Source organism: Coregonus lavaretus (assembly GCF_964263955.1).
Source record: "Coregonus lavaretus genome assembly, chromosome: 36".
Classification (NCBI taxonomy): Eukaryota; Metazoa; Chordata; class Actinopteri; order Salmoniformes; family Salmonidae; genus Coregonus; species Coregonus lavaretus.
Genome location: NC_140023.1, coordinates 12,965,788 through 12,983,159, shown reverse-complemented (window position 1 = coordinate 12,983,159; position 17,372 = coordinate 12,965,788). Strand labels below are relative to the sequence as shown.

Here is a 17,372-nt window from a genome sequence, read left to right as displayed (position 1 = left end):
CAATCATGCCAATCCTCACAGATATAGCGACGCCATGACGACCTCAATGCTGAAACGCATTTTGATGGGCAGCTGTCGGCAGGGCGTCTTCAATCTTTTCCCTTTGTCTCCTGCACATTCTTTATGGCCTCACAATAACCTCTTCACTGATTGGCTACACCAAGCCTGGGCCGACATCCCTTGTGCCCCCTAACAGAGTGGGCTGCATGAGTCCCTTCTATCTCAGGAGCACAAGCCATAACACATTCAATGGAGGGAGTGGAGGGATGGACAAAGAGGGGACAAAGAAAGGATATGTCAGAGAGGAGGGGGATGGATACATAAAAAGGAGGGATGAGGAATAGAAGAGGTGAGACTCAGGAGCAAGGCCCTAGCAGCCCAGAGAAAGGAGGGAAAACGGAAGGAGGGAGGCATGGGAAGTGATTGTCTGACTCCAGCTCTTATTGGCTAGTTCTGTCTCTATCTCTCTGTCTGGCTTTGATTTGCTTAAGGTCTATCTTGGCCCTAGGTATGTGGTCATGCACTCTGGTCAGTTTTGGTCCATTGGTTGTGGTCCATTTGGGGTTGTGGTTGCGTTATGGTCACTAAGAACGCATACCAGCTGGTCCTGAGCTGTCCAAGGATGTCTGGGACGCCCGCCGAGTAAGCGAGGCTAAGGTAGGGTCCACCAATGAGGAAGGAGGAAACAGTTTGTACCAGCCAATCACTGTGCTGGAGAGGTCCAGCTCCTCCAATAGGATCTGTGCAACTCCCATGAAGCATTTGTGATCCAGTCGCCCGTAGTCGCCCCAGACTATTACCTGTGGAGAGGGACAGAGATAAGGCCAAGGAAACGCACGTACGCATCACACACGCACGTACGCATCACACACACACACACACACACACACACACACACACACACACACACACACACACACACACACACACACACACACACACACACACACACACACACACACAGTACAAGTCCCTGGTGTTATTACCTGGAGGACCTTCCCCTGTGGGCTCTCCTCAAACAGCAGGGCCTGCTGGTAGAGTGGCTCCAGGGTTTTACGTGCAATCTTGGTTTTCTTTTTGGCTTTACAGGCTCCGTTATCCAGCAGGTATGCCTTGACATAGGGAGCTGCAGAGAGAGAGTGGTGTGGGGGAGAAAGGTGAGGGAATGGAGAACAGACACATTTATCTGGGATTTTGTGTGTGTGTGTGTGCGTGTGTGATACCTGGGAGTGATTTGGACCCTGGTTTGGGGGTAAGGCCACGTGCTCTGATCACCTCCACCTCCAGCTGGCCTTTTTTGTCCATCATTCCGATCTGAACATCTCCTGTAAACCATAGACATTATATCATCAGTGGTGTGTACTGTTGGATGCCAAGGGAATCCAGGCTCCCCAGAAACATTTACAAAATTATATATATAAAAGAATGAATCTTTCATCTCTCTGTGTTTCATAATAAGAGGCTTAATATACTGTATCTCACCGGAGAAAACATCCTAGCGAGCAAAACAGCGCCCCTCTGTCTCTGTATGTTTAGCCCATCTATCTGATGCCGTTCAGTCAAAAAGAGTATGACATTGTTGCCGCCCATAGCATTGAATGCAAGGGAAGCCAGTGAGCATTTGGCCTCCCTTGATAAAAAATATATAAAATAATAGCCAATCAGCGTTGAGCTAAACTGAGTGAGCTCAATTGTGAATGGTCCTAGCGCGCAAAAAAAAATGTGTCAAGGGAAGCCAGTTTGGATTTGGCTTCACACCAATCACATCACATTAAAAGCAGAACGTCATTTACAAATAAAATAAAATAATTTTGCATCTCGTTGTGTCATTGTCCTCCGGTGGCTAGCTAGCTAGCTAAAATCATCCCATTCCTAAATTAGCCATGGATGGAGATAGGGATTTGCACTTGTGGTTTTACTTAATTCTCTGTATTGGCCAATGATTATAACAGCGATTCTGGATTTCCGGGGGCACGAATGACGTAACACACGTTTCCCGGAGCTGCGCCAAGTTGTGACAAACCTTCTTTAATTTAGAGCACAGTTTAATTTATTGTTTAATTAATTTTACTTTACTAAGTATTGTTTACACAGTTTCATATCTCATTGCTCTTCCGAACAGTAATAATGGCAGTGAATTGCTGAATGGAAGATTGCTAAAGTAGGCCGCAGAAAATCCTTGGATTTTCCTGAATGATTTACCAACTGGAGAGGCGGGCATATTTGTCTGCTCCTAACACAGTTTCGGTTGCCTTGGTCAGCAGAATATCCGAAGCAAAGTTTTTCATCTCTTTTCTCTTCATAACAATGAAAAAAAACAATATAATCGCTGTAAACGCGACTTGACATAAGAAGCCCGCATTCAACTACCGAACATTCGTCAGCAAACTAGCACAGCCGCTAATTGGGTAAATGGTCATATTTCTGTTATTTAAAACATCAGTCTATTGTACAACTTGACTTCTATAGCTGAGCTTCATTTCCTAAACATAATCTGACTCTTCACTGTTTCACAAATCCCGGGTATGGCCAATAAAAGAGACACTCGCTCTAAAAGAGACCCTCCCAAAGAAGGCCCCATTCAAGCCCTAGGCTTGCCTGGGCGAGCAACCCCGCCAAGCAATATCAGCTTTAATATTGCAGATAGATTGTAACTTCCATCAATGTAATTGTCTGCATCACTTCCAATCCCCCATATGTTTTTTTTCTCTCACAAATATATATATATATATATATATATATATATATATATATACATACATACATACATACATACATACATACATACATACATACATACATACATACATACATACATACATACATATATACACATACATATACATATTTCCCTTTATTACTTTCCAACCCCTCCACCCCTTCCCTAATTGGAGTAAACTAGTGAACAACAATGCTTAGGCCTCTACTTCCAGCTTATACATACTATATACATTTTATGGACACAGTCAATTTTACAATAATTCTATTTAGTTTGTTTTTACTCCTGAACTTCCTCTACCCTCAACCTCTCTGATCATTTTCATGATGTCCATCCGGTTTGCTTCTATATGCCATATCTTTCTAACTGTGCTCTTTCACAAAAGCTCTCAACCTATAACCTATATACTTATTATGGACACAGTATGCTTACATTATTAGTTATCTTGTTGTTATTAGTTGTTGTTAGTTGTTATTAGTCCCATCCTTCAACTCCATTCAACACCACCCATCTATCTCTTAACACCATCCATATTGGATTTCTATTTGCCATATATTTTTCAACTGTACTGTGATGTTTTACAAAAGTTCTGAACCTTTCTATTCTCATTGTTTCTACAGATTGTAAATTGAAAATAAACATTTTTGCTAAAAGTATTATTATATTATTGATCAATTGACTATGACTTTTCAGATCACCCAGTAATGCTATCTGCAGGGTTAGCTCCAGGTAAATATTGCAATCCTTTAGCCATTCCTGGACCTGTGTCCAAAAACAAGATACAAATGGACAGTACCAAAACAAATGATCTAATGATTCTGTCTCTTCGCAGCAAAATCTGCAGAGCTGGGAAGATTGTATCCTCCATATAAATAACATTCTATTGGTAGCAATAATTTTATATAATAATTTAAATTGAAAAATTCTAAATTTTGAATACGGCGTTGTTTTGTGTATCAGTTCATAAACACTATGCCATGGGATCGGTACGTCAAAAATCTCTTCCCAACTATTTTGCAATCTAAATGGGATGGCTGTCAAACCTTTGGTCCTTAAATGAAACTGCTATACTTTGTTATTTATCACGGTTTTCTTTAACCAATTATGTTATTTAATGCAAGGCCGACAGACAAGTTCCTTACAATTTCCCCCTTCCACTTTCCTCTTCCAGTTTTGCGGTAATGCTGCAATTATTTGGTTGTAATGTTGGGTAGAGCAGACATTTCCATATATTTTTGTTAGCTGCATGTGCAACATAACTCCACCAGTCCTACCAATGATACCATTTACGAAAATTATACCTTTTATAAACATTTTGTAAAAAAAAAAGGTTTTCTATCACAATATTTGTTGCATTATTTGTTCTGTCGTTTCTGGAGGATTAAATTGAAATTGCTACCAACTTTATATGGCTTGTTTTAGAAATAGTGATATTTGGGAGATTATTTCCTTTTCAAATAACTGAAAGTGTGAGGTTGTAATCTGAATAAAGGGAAAAGCCATTCTTGAACATTGGGTGAGACAATCTTACTAATTTGCTAGAGAACCAGTTCGGATTTAAGTATAATTTTTGTATGACTGAAGCTTTTAGTGATAGGTCTAATGCTTTAATATTTAAAATGTTCTGTCCTCCGAATTCATATACATTATATAAATAGGCCCGTTTAATTTTGTCTGGCTTGCCTTTCCAAATAAAATGGAATATTTTTTTCTCATATAATTTAAAAAACTGTTTGCTAGGTGTAGGCAAGACCATAAGCAAATAGGTAAACTGGGATAATACTAAAGAGTTAATCAAGGTGATTTTTCCACAAATTGACAGGTATTTACCTTTCCATGGTAGCAAGATCTTATCTATTTTTGCTAAATTTCTATTCAAATTTAATGGAGTGAGATCATTTATTTCATTTGGGATATGTATTCCGAGTATATCCACATCACCATCAGACCATTTTATTGGTAAACTACATGGTAATGTACATTTTTATTTTTTTAGTGATCCAATACATAATATAGTACATTTATCATAATTTGGTTGTAATCCAGAGAGGTTAGAAAATGTATCTAGATCCTCTATGAGGCTGTGGAGAGATTCAAGTTGTGGATTTAAAAGAAAATAGGAATCATCAGCGTACAATGACACTTTTGTTTTTAAGCCCTGGATTTCTAATCCTTTGATATTATTGTTGGATCGGATTTTAATAGCTAACATCTCGATGGGCATAATAAATAGATATGCCGATTGTGGACAACCTTGTTTCACTCCTCTTGACAGTTTAAAACTTTCTGAGAAATAGCCATTATTTACTATTTTACACCTAGGGTTACTATACATGATTTAAAAAATGTATGCACTCACTAACTGTAAGTTGCTCTGGATAAGAGCGTCTGCTAAATGACTAAAATGTAAATGTAAACGTAACCAAAATTGATATGCACCAGGCATTTATATATAAACCCCAGTCGTACTTTATCAAATGCCTTTTTCCCAGATTTTCATAGTGTTCTATTGTTTCCAGTACTTGCCTTATATTATCTCCAATGTATCTTCCATGTAAAAAAAACCTGTCTGATTAGAATGAATAATGTCCGACAATATTTTTTGCTATACATTTTGCTAGAATTTTTGCATCACAACACTGAAGTGTAAGGGGCTTCCAATTTTTTTTATGGACTGGATCTTTGTATTTTCCACTTGTATCCTGTTTCAGTAATAATTAAATCAGACCTTCTTCTTGAGTGTCTGATAATCTACCATTTACATAGGAGTGCTTAAAACATGCTAATAATGGTCCTCTGAGTATATCAAAAAAGGTTTGGTATACCTCGACTGGTATGCCATTCAACCCTGGAGTTTTCCCAGACTTAATGTCTTTAATTGCATCCAGGACGCTGTCCTTAGCTTGAGAACGTTCACAGAAGCTTTGGATGGGCTCAAAAGAGACATATGATCAGTTTGACACGAAAATTGACACTCTCTCCACAACTCTCCACTCAGAAATCACCTTAAGGAAGAACTGAAATCATCTTTAGCTGCACTACAGGCAACAGTGACTACACAGCGCACTACCATACTTGAGCTAGAGCGATCTCTGCTGTGTCTTAAAGTGATGACCTAACCACCCTTCAGGCTACAGTGAATTCGCTCTCATCTGATGTTAAAGCGCTTAAAGAAAAATGTGAGGACCTAGAAGGACGTCAACACCGCCACAACATATGCCTGGAGGGCATTGCTGAGGGTCTGGAGGGGCCCCGCCCAACAGACTTTGTTTCCCAACTATTGCAGGACATGCTTAACCTTGAAGAAAAACCCTCTTAGACCGTGCCTATAGGTCACTGCGAGCTAGACCCAGAGAGGGTGACCCCCTACGGCCCTTTGTCATTAGAGTGCATTACTACCACGTCTGGGACCAGATCCTGCGCCGAACTGGAGAAGCATCACCCTTACTGTACCGAGGCAAGAGACTGTTCATTTTCCCAGACTTCACTGCCTGCGTGGCCAAGAAACAAGTGGTGTTTGGTAACGCAAAGTGGCTTCTGCACACCTGTCCGGGAGTCAAGTTTGGCCTCTTCTTCCCAGCCGAGCTCAGGATCACACTACCAAGCGGAGCTCTTCACAAGTTCAATGACCCGACCACTGCAATTGACTTTATCAACAAGAACTTGAAGGAAACTGCTCCCCCAGACTGACCGGAGCAACGAGATGGATATTTAGCCTATCTGCAGCGCAGTGTTTGATAGGTAAGGCCCGACACATTTAGCCTACTACAGTACCTCCTGTTTTGTATTTGCATTATAGGTACATTTTCCTCATTGTTGGCTGAAATAGTAAGCCTCTATTCATGTAATATATAGATTTTTTATTTATTTTGTCATTGTTTTCTATGTAGGCTTGTGGAACAGGTTCCCTTTTATTTTGTCGAGGCCATAAACTGTCACGCTGCCTATGTTATTTGATTTAACACCCTGTCCTTAAACTGGTTATTTATATAATTGTTTTTATATATATTTTCTCTTTTATAATATAATTGTCAAAATGCTCCACTTGAGTTTAGCCTAGCTGCTGGAACCACTATGTTTCCTGGAGAGTATTTAGGAGCTTGTATACTAAGGGGGGATGCACACATCTTGTTTGGGAAGACACTTCAGCGAGTGGGAGGTAGTTCAACAGTTTTTTTGTTTTTTCTCGTATGTCAGGTTCGGTCTTCCGCTTACATTTAAAAGGCTACACTCATTTCCTATTTTTCCAAAGGATGACTCAACAACCTAATTTAATAGGGCAGTCGACTGGGAGTATACTTACATTTTCTAGTTGGAACTGTAAAATGTTTGAACCAACCAGTCAAACATAGTAGAGTACTTCATCATTTTCAACATCTGGGAACACAGATTGCTTTCTTGCAAGAGACCCATCTGAGAGTTTCAGATCACTTTAGATTGCGACCACTTTTCAAAATAAATCGAGGGGAGCTGCAATTTTGATACACAAATCGGTGCCCTTTGTTTCTTCCAATGTTATTTCCAATGCCAATGGCAAATATATTATTGTCACTGGCAGAATCTACAATACTCCATTGATCCTTGCCAATGTCTATGCGCCAAATTGGGGTGACCATTTTTTTTCTTGTGCATTTCTGTCTTCACTTCCAGATATGACCTCACACTTATTAATCTTGGGAGGCGATTTTAATTGCTGGCTTAATCCTACTTTGGATCGTTCCTCCAACAAAATTAGCACACCTTTTAAGTCTGCTAAGGTTATCCAAGAAGAGACTCTCTGGACAGACAACTCGTATTTTACAGTTAGACAGTTCTTACGCTACCTCACCATCCCCAAATGTGTACAGGGATCGACTCTCTTTACAAGCTGAATTCAATAACTTGTCAACAGGCCAAATTGAGGAACTGCTGCTTAAGTCGCAACATACTCACTATGAGTATGGTGACAAGGCAAGTAAATTACATTCTCATCAACTTCGCCAGTCTTCCTCTGCTCAACAAATGTCTCAAATTCAAACACCTACAGGTGCAACAATATATCCCCAGCTAATAAATAACCAGTTAAAGGACTTCTATGCCTCTTTATATACTTTGGAACAGTCTGCTGACCCCTCGGCTCTTGATACATTTTTTAATACTCTAACTGTCCCAACAATTGATTCAGTCTCCAAGCTTCAATTGGAGGAACCTATCACCATTGAAGAGATTTTAGAGGCGGCACGTGCAATGCAAGGTGGTAAATGTCCTGGACCAGATGGGTACCCAATATAATTTTATAAGACGTTTCTGGATAAATTAGCCCCGCTCTTGATTAATATGTTCCTTGAATCCTAAAATCAGACAACTCTTTAATGTTATGTATAATCCTTCTGTATCAAAGCTCCCAGAGATTCTAATCTCTCTAGATGCTGAGAAGGGTTTTGATAGAGTGGAGCGGGGCTACCTTTTTCAGACCTTATAAAAATGTGGTTTCGGCAAAAAATTAATTACTTGGATCAAGTTACTATACACTTCTCCACTTGCATCTGTCAGAACGAATAACACCCACTCATACTATTTCCCTCAGAGGCACTAGACAGGGGTGTCCAATGTCTCCCTTGCTTTTCGTCATCGCCATCGGCCCTCGCTAGATCCAACCCACATATAACAGGAGTGTTCAGAGGCGACATCGAACAAAGGGTCTCACTTCATGCTGATGACTTGCTTCTCTATATCTCAAACCACAATGTATCCTTACCAATTGAGCTATCTGTTCTTAATGCATTTGGCCTAGTCTCTGGTTACAAGTTAAATCTGAATAAGAGTGAGATTTTCCCTTTAAATGCGGCAGCTCGTAACTACCCATTACACACATTGACTTTCAGAGTAGTTCTCAACAAATTGACATACTTGGGGGTACATGTCACTGAAAATTTAACCTTTTTAAGGCTAATTTGACTCATTTTTACATTTTACATTTTAGTCATTTAGCAGACGCTCTTATCCAGAGCGACTTACAGTTAGTGAGTGCATACATTTTCATACTTTTACTCCTCTCCTTACTTTGGTGGAGAAAGATTTTGAGTGATGGTCACTACTCCCCCTATCATTAGCTGGTCGAACTAATTCGGTTAAATTGAATACCCTTCCTAAATTCTCCTACCTCTTTCAATGTATACCTATTTTTAGTCCCAAATATTTTTTCCGCAAACTCGATGGAATTATCTCAGACGTCATCTGGAATAAAACAAATCCAAGGATCCACAAGGTGTTCCTGCAAAGGCCTAAACCCTTAGGGGGCGTGGCCCTACCTAATTTCCAGTTCTATTATTGGGCCGCCAACTTCCGTGTAATTCAGTGCTGGATCCGTGCAGATACCCCATATATCATTCCAGCATGGTTGAAGATGGAATCTTCCTCATGTACAGTGGGGAAAAAAAGTATTTAGTCAGCCACCAATTGTGCAAGTTCTCCCACTTAAAAAGATGAGAGAGGCCTGTAATTTTCATCATAGGTACACGTCAACTATGACAGACAAATTGAGATTTTTTTCTCTCCAGAAAATCACATTGTAGGATTTTTATGAATTTATTTGCAAATTATGGTGGAAAATAAGTATTTGGTCAATAACAAAAGTTTCTCAATACTTTGTTATATACCCTTTGTTGGCAATGACACAGGTCAAACGTTTTCTGTAAGTCTTCACAAGGTTTTCACACACTGTTGCTGGTATTTTGGCCCATTCCTCCATGCAGATCTCCTCTAGAGCAATGATGTTTTGGGGCTGTCGCTGGGCAACACGGACTTTCAACTCCCTCCAAAGATTTTCTATGGGGTTGAGATCTGGAGACTGGCTAGGCCACTCCAGGACCTTGAAATGCTTCTTACGAAGCCACTCCTTCGTTGCCCGGGCGGTGTGTTTGGGATCATTGTCATGCTGAAAGACCCAGCCATGTTTCATCTTCAATGCCCTTGCTGATGGAAGGAGGTTTTCACTCAAAATCTCACGATACATGGCCCCATTCATTCTTTCCTTTACACGGATCAGTCGTCCTGGTCCCTTTGCAGAAAAACAGCCCCAAAGCATGATGTTTCCACCCCCATGCTTCACAGTAGGTATGGTGTTCTTTGGATGCAACTCAGCATTCTTTGTCCTCCAAACACGACGAGTTGAGTTTTTACCAAAAAGTTCTATTTTGGTTTCATCTGACCATATGACATTCTCCCAATCCTCTTCTGGATCATCCAAATGCACTCTAGCAAACTTCAGACGGCCTGGACATGTACTGGCTTAAGCAGGGGGACACGTCTGGCACTGCAGGATTTGAGTCCCTGGCGGCGTAGTGTGTTACTGATGGTAGGCTTTGTTACTTTGGTCCCAGCTCTCTGCAGGTCATTCACTGGGCCCCCCGTGTGGTTCTGGGATTTTAGCTCACCGTTCTTGTGATCATTTTGACCCCACGGGGTGAGATCTTGCATGGAGCCCCAGATCGAGGGAGATTATCAGTGGTCTTGTATGTCTTCCATTTCCTAATAATTGCTCCCACAATTGATTTCTTCCAACCAAGCTGCTTACCCATTGCAGATTCAGTCTTCCCAGACTGGTGCAGGTCTACAATTTTGTTTCTGGTGTCCTTTGACAGCTCTTTGGTCTTGGCCATAGTAGAGTTTGGAGTGTGACTGTTTGAGGTTGTGGACAGGTGTCTTTTATACTGATAACAAGTTCAAACAGGTGCCATTAATACAGGTAATGAGTGGAGGACAGAGGAGCCTCTTAAAGAAGAAGTTACAGGTCTGTGAGAGCCAGAAATCTTGCTTGTTTGTAGGTGACCAAATACTTATTTTCCACCATAATTTGCAAATAAATTCATTAAAAATCCTACAATGTGATTTTCTGGATTTATTTTTCTCAATTTGTCTGTCATCGTTGACGTGTACCTATGATGAAAATTACAGGCCTCTCTCATCTTTTTAAGTGTGAGAACTTGCACAATTGGTGGCTGACTAAATACTTTTTTTCCCCACTGTATGCCATCCTCACTGGATGCTTTGGCACATTCCCCTATTCAAGTTATACCAAAAACATTTTAGTAAAAACCACTTTCAAGATCTGTAACCAGTTTAGATGTCACTTTGGTTTGCAAACCTATTAATGAAGTGCCCCTCTCCTCAGAAATAGTAGATGGAGCCTTCTCCATGTGGTTCAGCCTTGGCATCAAATCATTCAATGATTTGTATATTGACGGCACGTTTGCATCGTTCCAACAACTCTCAGCTAAATTCCACCTTCAGAATAGTTGTTTCTTTAGATATCTACAAGTGCACAGCTTTGTCCTTGACATGACCTCTCAATTCCCCACTCTTCCTGTGGGCCCTCCCACTGATGCATTTTTCACACCATCCCCAACAGTAAAAGGTATTATTTCTTATAGCTATGATAACATTTACTCTCTTCACAATCATTCATTCGCAGCTATTAAAACTTTATGGGAACAGGATCTAGATGATGAGTTTACTGGTGACACATGGGTAGATATTCTGTACCGTCTCCACTCCTCTTCTTTTTGTGCCAAACATGGTTTGATCCAATGCAAAATCCTCCACTGCACTCACTGGACTAAACTCAGGCTTTCTAAGATCTATCCTGATGTCAACCCTGTTTGCGACAGGTGTCGGCAAGCTCCTGCTTCATTAATACATATGTTTTGGTCCTGCTCTTCTCTACATAACTATTGGTCTGCCATCTTTGATGCCATATCTAAAGTATTACAAGTGCCTTTTGCTCCTACTGCCATAACATCATTATTTGGGGTAATACCTGATACTATAACACTACCAAAACACACATCTGACTTTGTAGCCTTTGTGAGTTTGTTGGCAAGAAGGTTGATTTTACTTCTGTGGAAATCACCCTCTCCTCCCTCTCATTTTGTGTGGATTAAATATGTCTTACACTTTAGTAAATTGGAGAAGATAAAATATACCCTACGGGGATTTTCTGACAAATTCTACCGAATGTGCCAACCTTTCTTTACCTATGTAGAGACACTGCAATTTCCCTCTACTCTACAGTAAACTGCCTACCTAAGCGTTGTTTTTAATTGATCTACCTTTGTGAGTGTTTAATATTAGCCTGTCTTATTATTATAACTTTTTTATACGTTTTGAAGACCAGACATTTGTGTGCACTTTGTTGTTTCTAATGTATGTTTTGTTATGAAAGAATTACTTAAGTATTTTATATTCTCGTATGGACATATACATTCCTACTTCATTCAAAAAGCATGTTCCCATGGTATATCGAATGTATAAAATCACATGTGCAATGTACAGTTTTTCAAGCATTGTTTACTGTAACTGTGGAAAAAAATACCAATAAAATACCCCCCCAAAATTATTAAAATATTAAACAGCCATTCTGATCCAACCATAAATTCATATATTGTGCGCCTGGCCTGAGAGGATGGAAGTTCAATAGGTAGCTAGATGTAGTAGGCTAATGTTAACTAGCTGGCCTGGCGCATCGATGCCCATGAAAGGAATTTAGGATAGCATGCAAGCACTTTAGCCAGGTAGCCTAGGACAACAAAAAACTGTATGACAGAGTCATAGACTGTTTTGGCAACATGAAAGAGAGGAGGATGGCATTGGCGCTTCTCTATAAGTAGTGTGAGTCAACATGTTTTTTCTACTTTCACACACGCGCGCACACACACACACACTTTGTTCTAAATCAATGGTTGTTTAGCAGTCTGAAAATGTCAGAAACTGTTTGTTACATGCTGAATGCTTTGTGGACTTCACCGGACAGATGTTGCTCTCCGGTTTTGTGATGAAACAAAGGTGTGGTTGAATTTATTCTACCACTGTGCCTTCTTATTGTCTTGGCCTTTAGGCCTATATATCATGGTCGCAAGACATATGAACTAACAGGTTATAGAGCAAACAATGCAATTACCTGGCTTGGCTTCCTCAGTGATTTTACACACGCATCGCTACTGTCCATCATACCCAGTTAAATTAATGTATCATACTGTATGTAGTATATTATGTCAGGTTACACAAGTCATTTGTGCCACTCACCCATGGCGGGTGTGGCTAATGTTTGCCGGCCCACCAGTTGGGCGGGGCCAAGGCCATCCAGGAAGTCACTGAACTGACTGTCAGCCCCCAGCCTCATCCCCGAGAAGATTAGACTGGAATACACACACACACACACACACACACACACACACACACACACACACACACACACAATGGGGTTAGACTACTGACTATCAGACTAAGATCAGAATAACGTTAGACTGGATAAGCACTGAAGTGAGAATGACACTACCACTACAGTCAAAGAGAGAGTGAGGCTAGAGATACTGACTTCCCCTCAGAGCTGTAGCTGTTCATGCTGCCGTCGGTGGAGTCTCTGCTGGCCTGGCGGTTCATGGCAGAGCGGGGGTACTCTACAGCCATACCCACCTCTGTACTCCGCTGGATCTGAATTTTGTTCTTTTTCTTGCCCTTCTTCTTAGTATCCACCACCACTGTTTTTTTATTACACACACACAACAAATACAACAACAATAATTCATATTACAACTGGTTTTTATATGGGTGCTGGATCCAGGGCTTGTTTATGGTAGAGTCTTGTTTGTGTGGTCTGTCTGTGTTACCTTTCTGGGAGGTGAGCTGTGAGGTACTGCAGCTGCGTCTGGAGGGCAGGCCCACAATGGCCACCACCCGTTGGCTGAGGCTGGAGCGCCGCTTCTTGCCCCCGCCCAATGCTGTATCTGATTGGCTGCCGTCCGTATGCTCAATGCCAAAGATTTCACCGCTCACGCTGGTGCTCTTCAACATGCTGCGGCCTGATGCATGCATCGCCTTGCTACACACACACACACACACACACACACACACACACACACACACACACACACACACACACACACACACACACACAGAGACAGACAGACAGACAGACAGATACATTTTGTAGTCTTTACTGCAACACACAGGCGTGTGTGTGTAAGTGTGTGTGTGTGTGTGTGTGTGTGCCTGTGTGTGTGGTTCTATTTACTTGAAGCGTCCCCGGGGTCTCTCTGACTGGATGGACATGTAGCTGGTACTGCTGATGCGGGAGGCACTGCTGGTACGAGAGATGGCTGACACGTCGCTGACATCACTGTCTGAAGACTTGCGGGATACGTTCTCACAGCTGGTTCTCCTCTGGTCCTTATACAGCTAGAGGGAGAGGATTAGAGAGGGAGGGACAGAGGATGAGAAGATATATACACCTATTTCATGCCAATAAAGTTCACTGAATTGAATTGTTTTGAATTGAGAGCGGGGATAGAGGAGTGTGGGGTGAGAGAGAGGCAATATTAAGATGGAGAGATGGTCATAAATATGGGGAGTAAGAGAGAGAGGGACAGAGAGAGATGGAGAGAGGGACATAGGTATGGGGAGTAAGAGAGAGAGGGACAGAGAGAGATGGAGAGAGGGACAGAGATATGGGGAGAGAGAGAGGAACAGAGAGAGATGGAGAGAGGGACAGACAAAGAGGGTTAGGGTTAGGGGCTGACCTCAAGTGACAGGTGACTGACCTCGCGTTTGCTCTTGAGCACCCTCTCCACATCCCTGCTGGAAGTGGACGGAGCAGCAGAACTCCTGTAGGAGTCCCTCTGCTGTACCTTCATCTGGAGCTGACGAACACGCTCCTCTGCTGCAAGAGCTAGACACACACACACACACACACACAGGGAGGAATTAGCAAAAATATGCACACACACACACACATTTAATCACCACACACATATCACCACTCACTCATTCACTCAGGTTTACAGACAAAATCAAGTCAAGAAAGCCACACACACCTTGCTCTACGGGGCTGCTGCTCTTGTCTGGGACCTGTGGGAGTTGTCTGACCCTGCGAGCTGCTGACGAGGACGTCACTGAGGAGGACAGAGACGCACCACCTTGGAGGTGGCCCCTGAGAGAGAGAGATAGAGAGATGGAGCGAGAGGGAGGATGAGAGAATGAGATGGAAATCCTGCAACACCACTACTAGTTTCTCTGTTAGACACAGAGTTTTGACACATATGAACTAAGAGGCGAACACGAGACAGAGTCAAGCTTGGTCGGACAGTGAGGGGAAGTATACTACATGTAATATGCAGCTCAGTGTGGCTGGTGTGAGGTCCTGTAGCAAAAAGAGCTTGATACATTTAGACCGTGAAAAACATAGACAATTAGCATTATTGAGTGTACAAAACATTAAGGACACCTTCCTAATATTGAATGGCAACCCAGCCCCCCCCACGCGTCAATAGACTCTAGGGGGTTATTAACCTGTCTCCTACCCTTCATCTACACTGATTGAAGTGGATTTAACAAGTGACATCAATAAGGGATCATAGCTTTCACCTGGATTCACCTGGTCAGTCTATGTTCTTAATGTTTTGTACACTCAGTGTACACTTACACACACACACACACACACACACACACACACACACACACACACACACACAACCCACCACACACTGGCCCATGGCTGGGGTACAACATCAAATAAATAGTGCATTATAGGCAGTGGAACCATGGAGGAGGAAGGCAATAGCTCTCTCTCTCTCAGGCTGCTCCTCCAGGGGGACTGAGGTGAGGGGTCAGAGGTCAGCACCTGTATGGTTGGGGTGAGCCCGGGGCCAACTCACGGAGGGTCCCCTTACCGAGCGGCCGCAGGGGAGGGGGCCGTCTTCGGGACCCCCTCAGGATGGAGGTGGGCTTTATTCTGGGGGCCCCCACACACACACCATACACACCGTGTGCACAAAGTGGCAGCATGCAACAAGGAAAGAAAATAACAGAATAGAGACAAAAAGGAAAAGTGGAAAAAAACGAAATTATATGAAAAGAAAAGATAAAGAAGAGTTGTCAAACATATTGAAATCAGCATACACAGTGTAAGAGACATCTCAGAAGATAACATCGTAAAAGGTGCAGGTCAAACTACCTGATTCCATATTAGGGAAGATCCCACCTTGGTACTGAACTGCCAATTACAAACGCAAGCTCATCTTGCCTCCATCTCAGTGAATCCTGACCCATGCTATCATGCTTATGTTAGCATCCCCATGGTAACCACTGTACTGCACTGCAGCCCAGGACAGTACATGTGTAGGTGACTTAATCTGATAGATTATTCCAAAATTAACGTTTAAAATTGTGGTCATGTGGATGAACTGGTGAACAGAAAAGAGGGGGACCCCCACTAGAGTTAAAACTCACCATTTGGTACAGATTTAGGATCAGTTTACCCCAAACAAATCCTAACCTCAATTATTATGGGGGAAAACTGATCTTAGATCAGTGTCTAAGGGGAACTTCATCCTAGTCTGGGAATTTGTGGGAGGGGACAGATTATGATGGCAGGATGAATCTCGCAATGAGATTCACATGCTCGACTCAAACTTTCATTTCAATTCTGTACTGATGTGAATGGGAGATTTTCTGAAAGTTTGAGGATTGGGCCGGAAGTGATGATGTTGAAAAACTAAAATCAGGGTATATGTTATGGTTGGCCCCCTTACCTGTCATGGTCAGGGAGCTTCTTGCCCAGAGTGTGACAGGTGGATGAGTCCAGGGTCCGAGTTTGCCTGGGAGATGGGAGATGAGTGGAAAACAGAAAGAAACGGATGGAGGGATGAATAAATGAATGGAGAGAGTATGGGACAGGGGTAAACAGCTGGAGTAAGTGAGAGAAGTCTGCTTTTCTATTTGTAATGAATCGTATAGCCATATGCTCTACAGAAGACAAGCCAGTTAAGCGATGGATTTGATGAAGTTGTCAATACACAACAATGGAATATGGAGTATGGAACAATGATCATGAAGAAGCATCACACACTAATGCATTCATTGAACAAGTACTGTGTGTGTGTGTGTGTGTGTGTGTGTGTGTGTGTGTGTGTGTGTACCTCTTCTTTGCACTGAGGTGGTTAACTGTCTCCTGTCTAGGAACTAGAGGCTCCATCATCCATTGGCTTCATACACACCACAAACATGAGGGTGATGAGAAACACACACAAACAGACACACACACACACACCACACACACCACTTACATAGATATAAACTCAACTTTAATCCTGAATTACATTGAATCTGTTATGAATATGAAAGACACACATTAGCGATAATGATAAAAGCTCGGTTGGCAATGCAGTAGACAGACAAAAGCTTCTGAAATCCTTATAAATTCATAGACTAAAAAAGAAAAAATAGCTCAGCGATTCTTAAGGAGAAGATAGAGGCTGCTAGAATGCTAGAACACAATCTGGATCCACCAGATACTATGCCAAAAGACCCTGTGCATAGTCCCATAGAGCAAAATGATCAATTGCGATACGTTTAGGGTTAGAAGTGAGCTAATTATTAGTGTTTGCATTTGGGTTTAGTACAGGCGTGGGGTTGGGTTCAGCTGAAAACAGGGGGGATTGTGGCGGTGGGGAAGGGGTACCTGTCGTCTTCTGGGGAGGCGTGTTGGATTAGAATCCTGGGGCTGGCGGGGCGTCTGCGGGGCAGAGACTGGGAGCAGCTGTGACCCGCAGCACCCCCGGTGGACACACAGAGAAACAAATGCATCATGGATCACCTGCACTCTCATTTGGGGATGTAT

At 42.1% G+C, this 17,372-nt stretch overlaps 1 protein-coding gene across 1 annotated transcript in view; it reads right to left on the bottom strand.

Moving 5' to 3' along the window:
• Positions 1-584: 584 nt before the first annotated feature.
• Positions 585-17,372, bottom strand: part of LOC311110533 (regulating synaptic membrane exocytosis protein 1-like) — a gene marked incomplete at both ends in the record, with an annotated part of 44,430 nt that continues 27,642 nt past the window's right edge. Inside the window, 13 exons of the mRNA XM_084153043.1 lie at positions 585-800; positions 987-1,126; positions 1,224-1,325; positions 12,782-12,894; positions 13,074-13,236; positions 13,366-13,577; positions 13,770-13,933; positions 14,275-14,423; positions 14,569-14,684; positions 15,375-15,485; positions 16,285-16,350; positions 16,672-16,737; positions 17,214-17,291. Of these exons, the coding sequence (XP_084009169.1) occupies positions 585-800; positions 987-1,126; positions 1,224-1,325; positions 12,782-12,894; positions 13,074-13,236; positions 13,366-13,577; positions 13,770-13,933; positions 14,275-14,423; positions 14,569-14,684; positions 15,375-15,485; positions 16,285-16,350; positions 16,672-16,737; positions 17,214-17,291 (1,696 nt within the window). The remainder of the gene's footprint in view (positions 801-986; positions 1,127-1,223; positions 1,326-12,781; positions 12,895-13,073; positions 13,237-13,365; positions 13,578-13,769; positions 13,934-14,274; positions 14,424-14,568; positions 14,685-15,374; positions 15,486-16,284; positions 16,351-16,671; positions 16,738-17,213; positions 17,292-17,372) is intronic.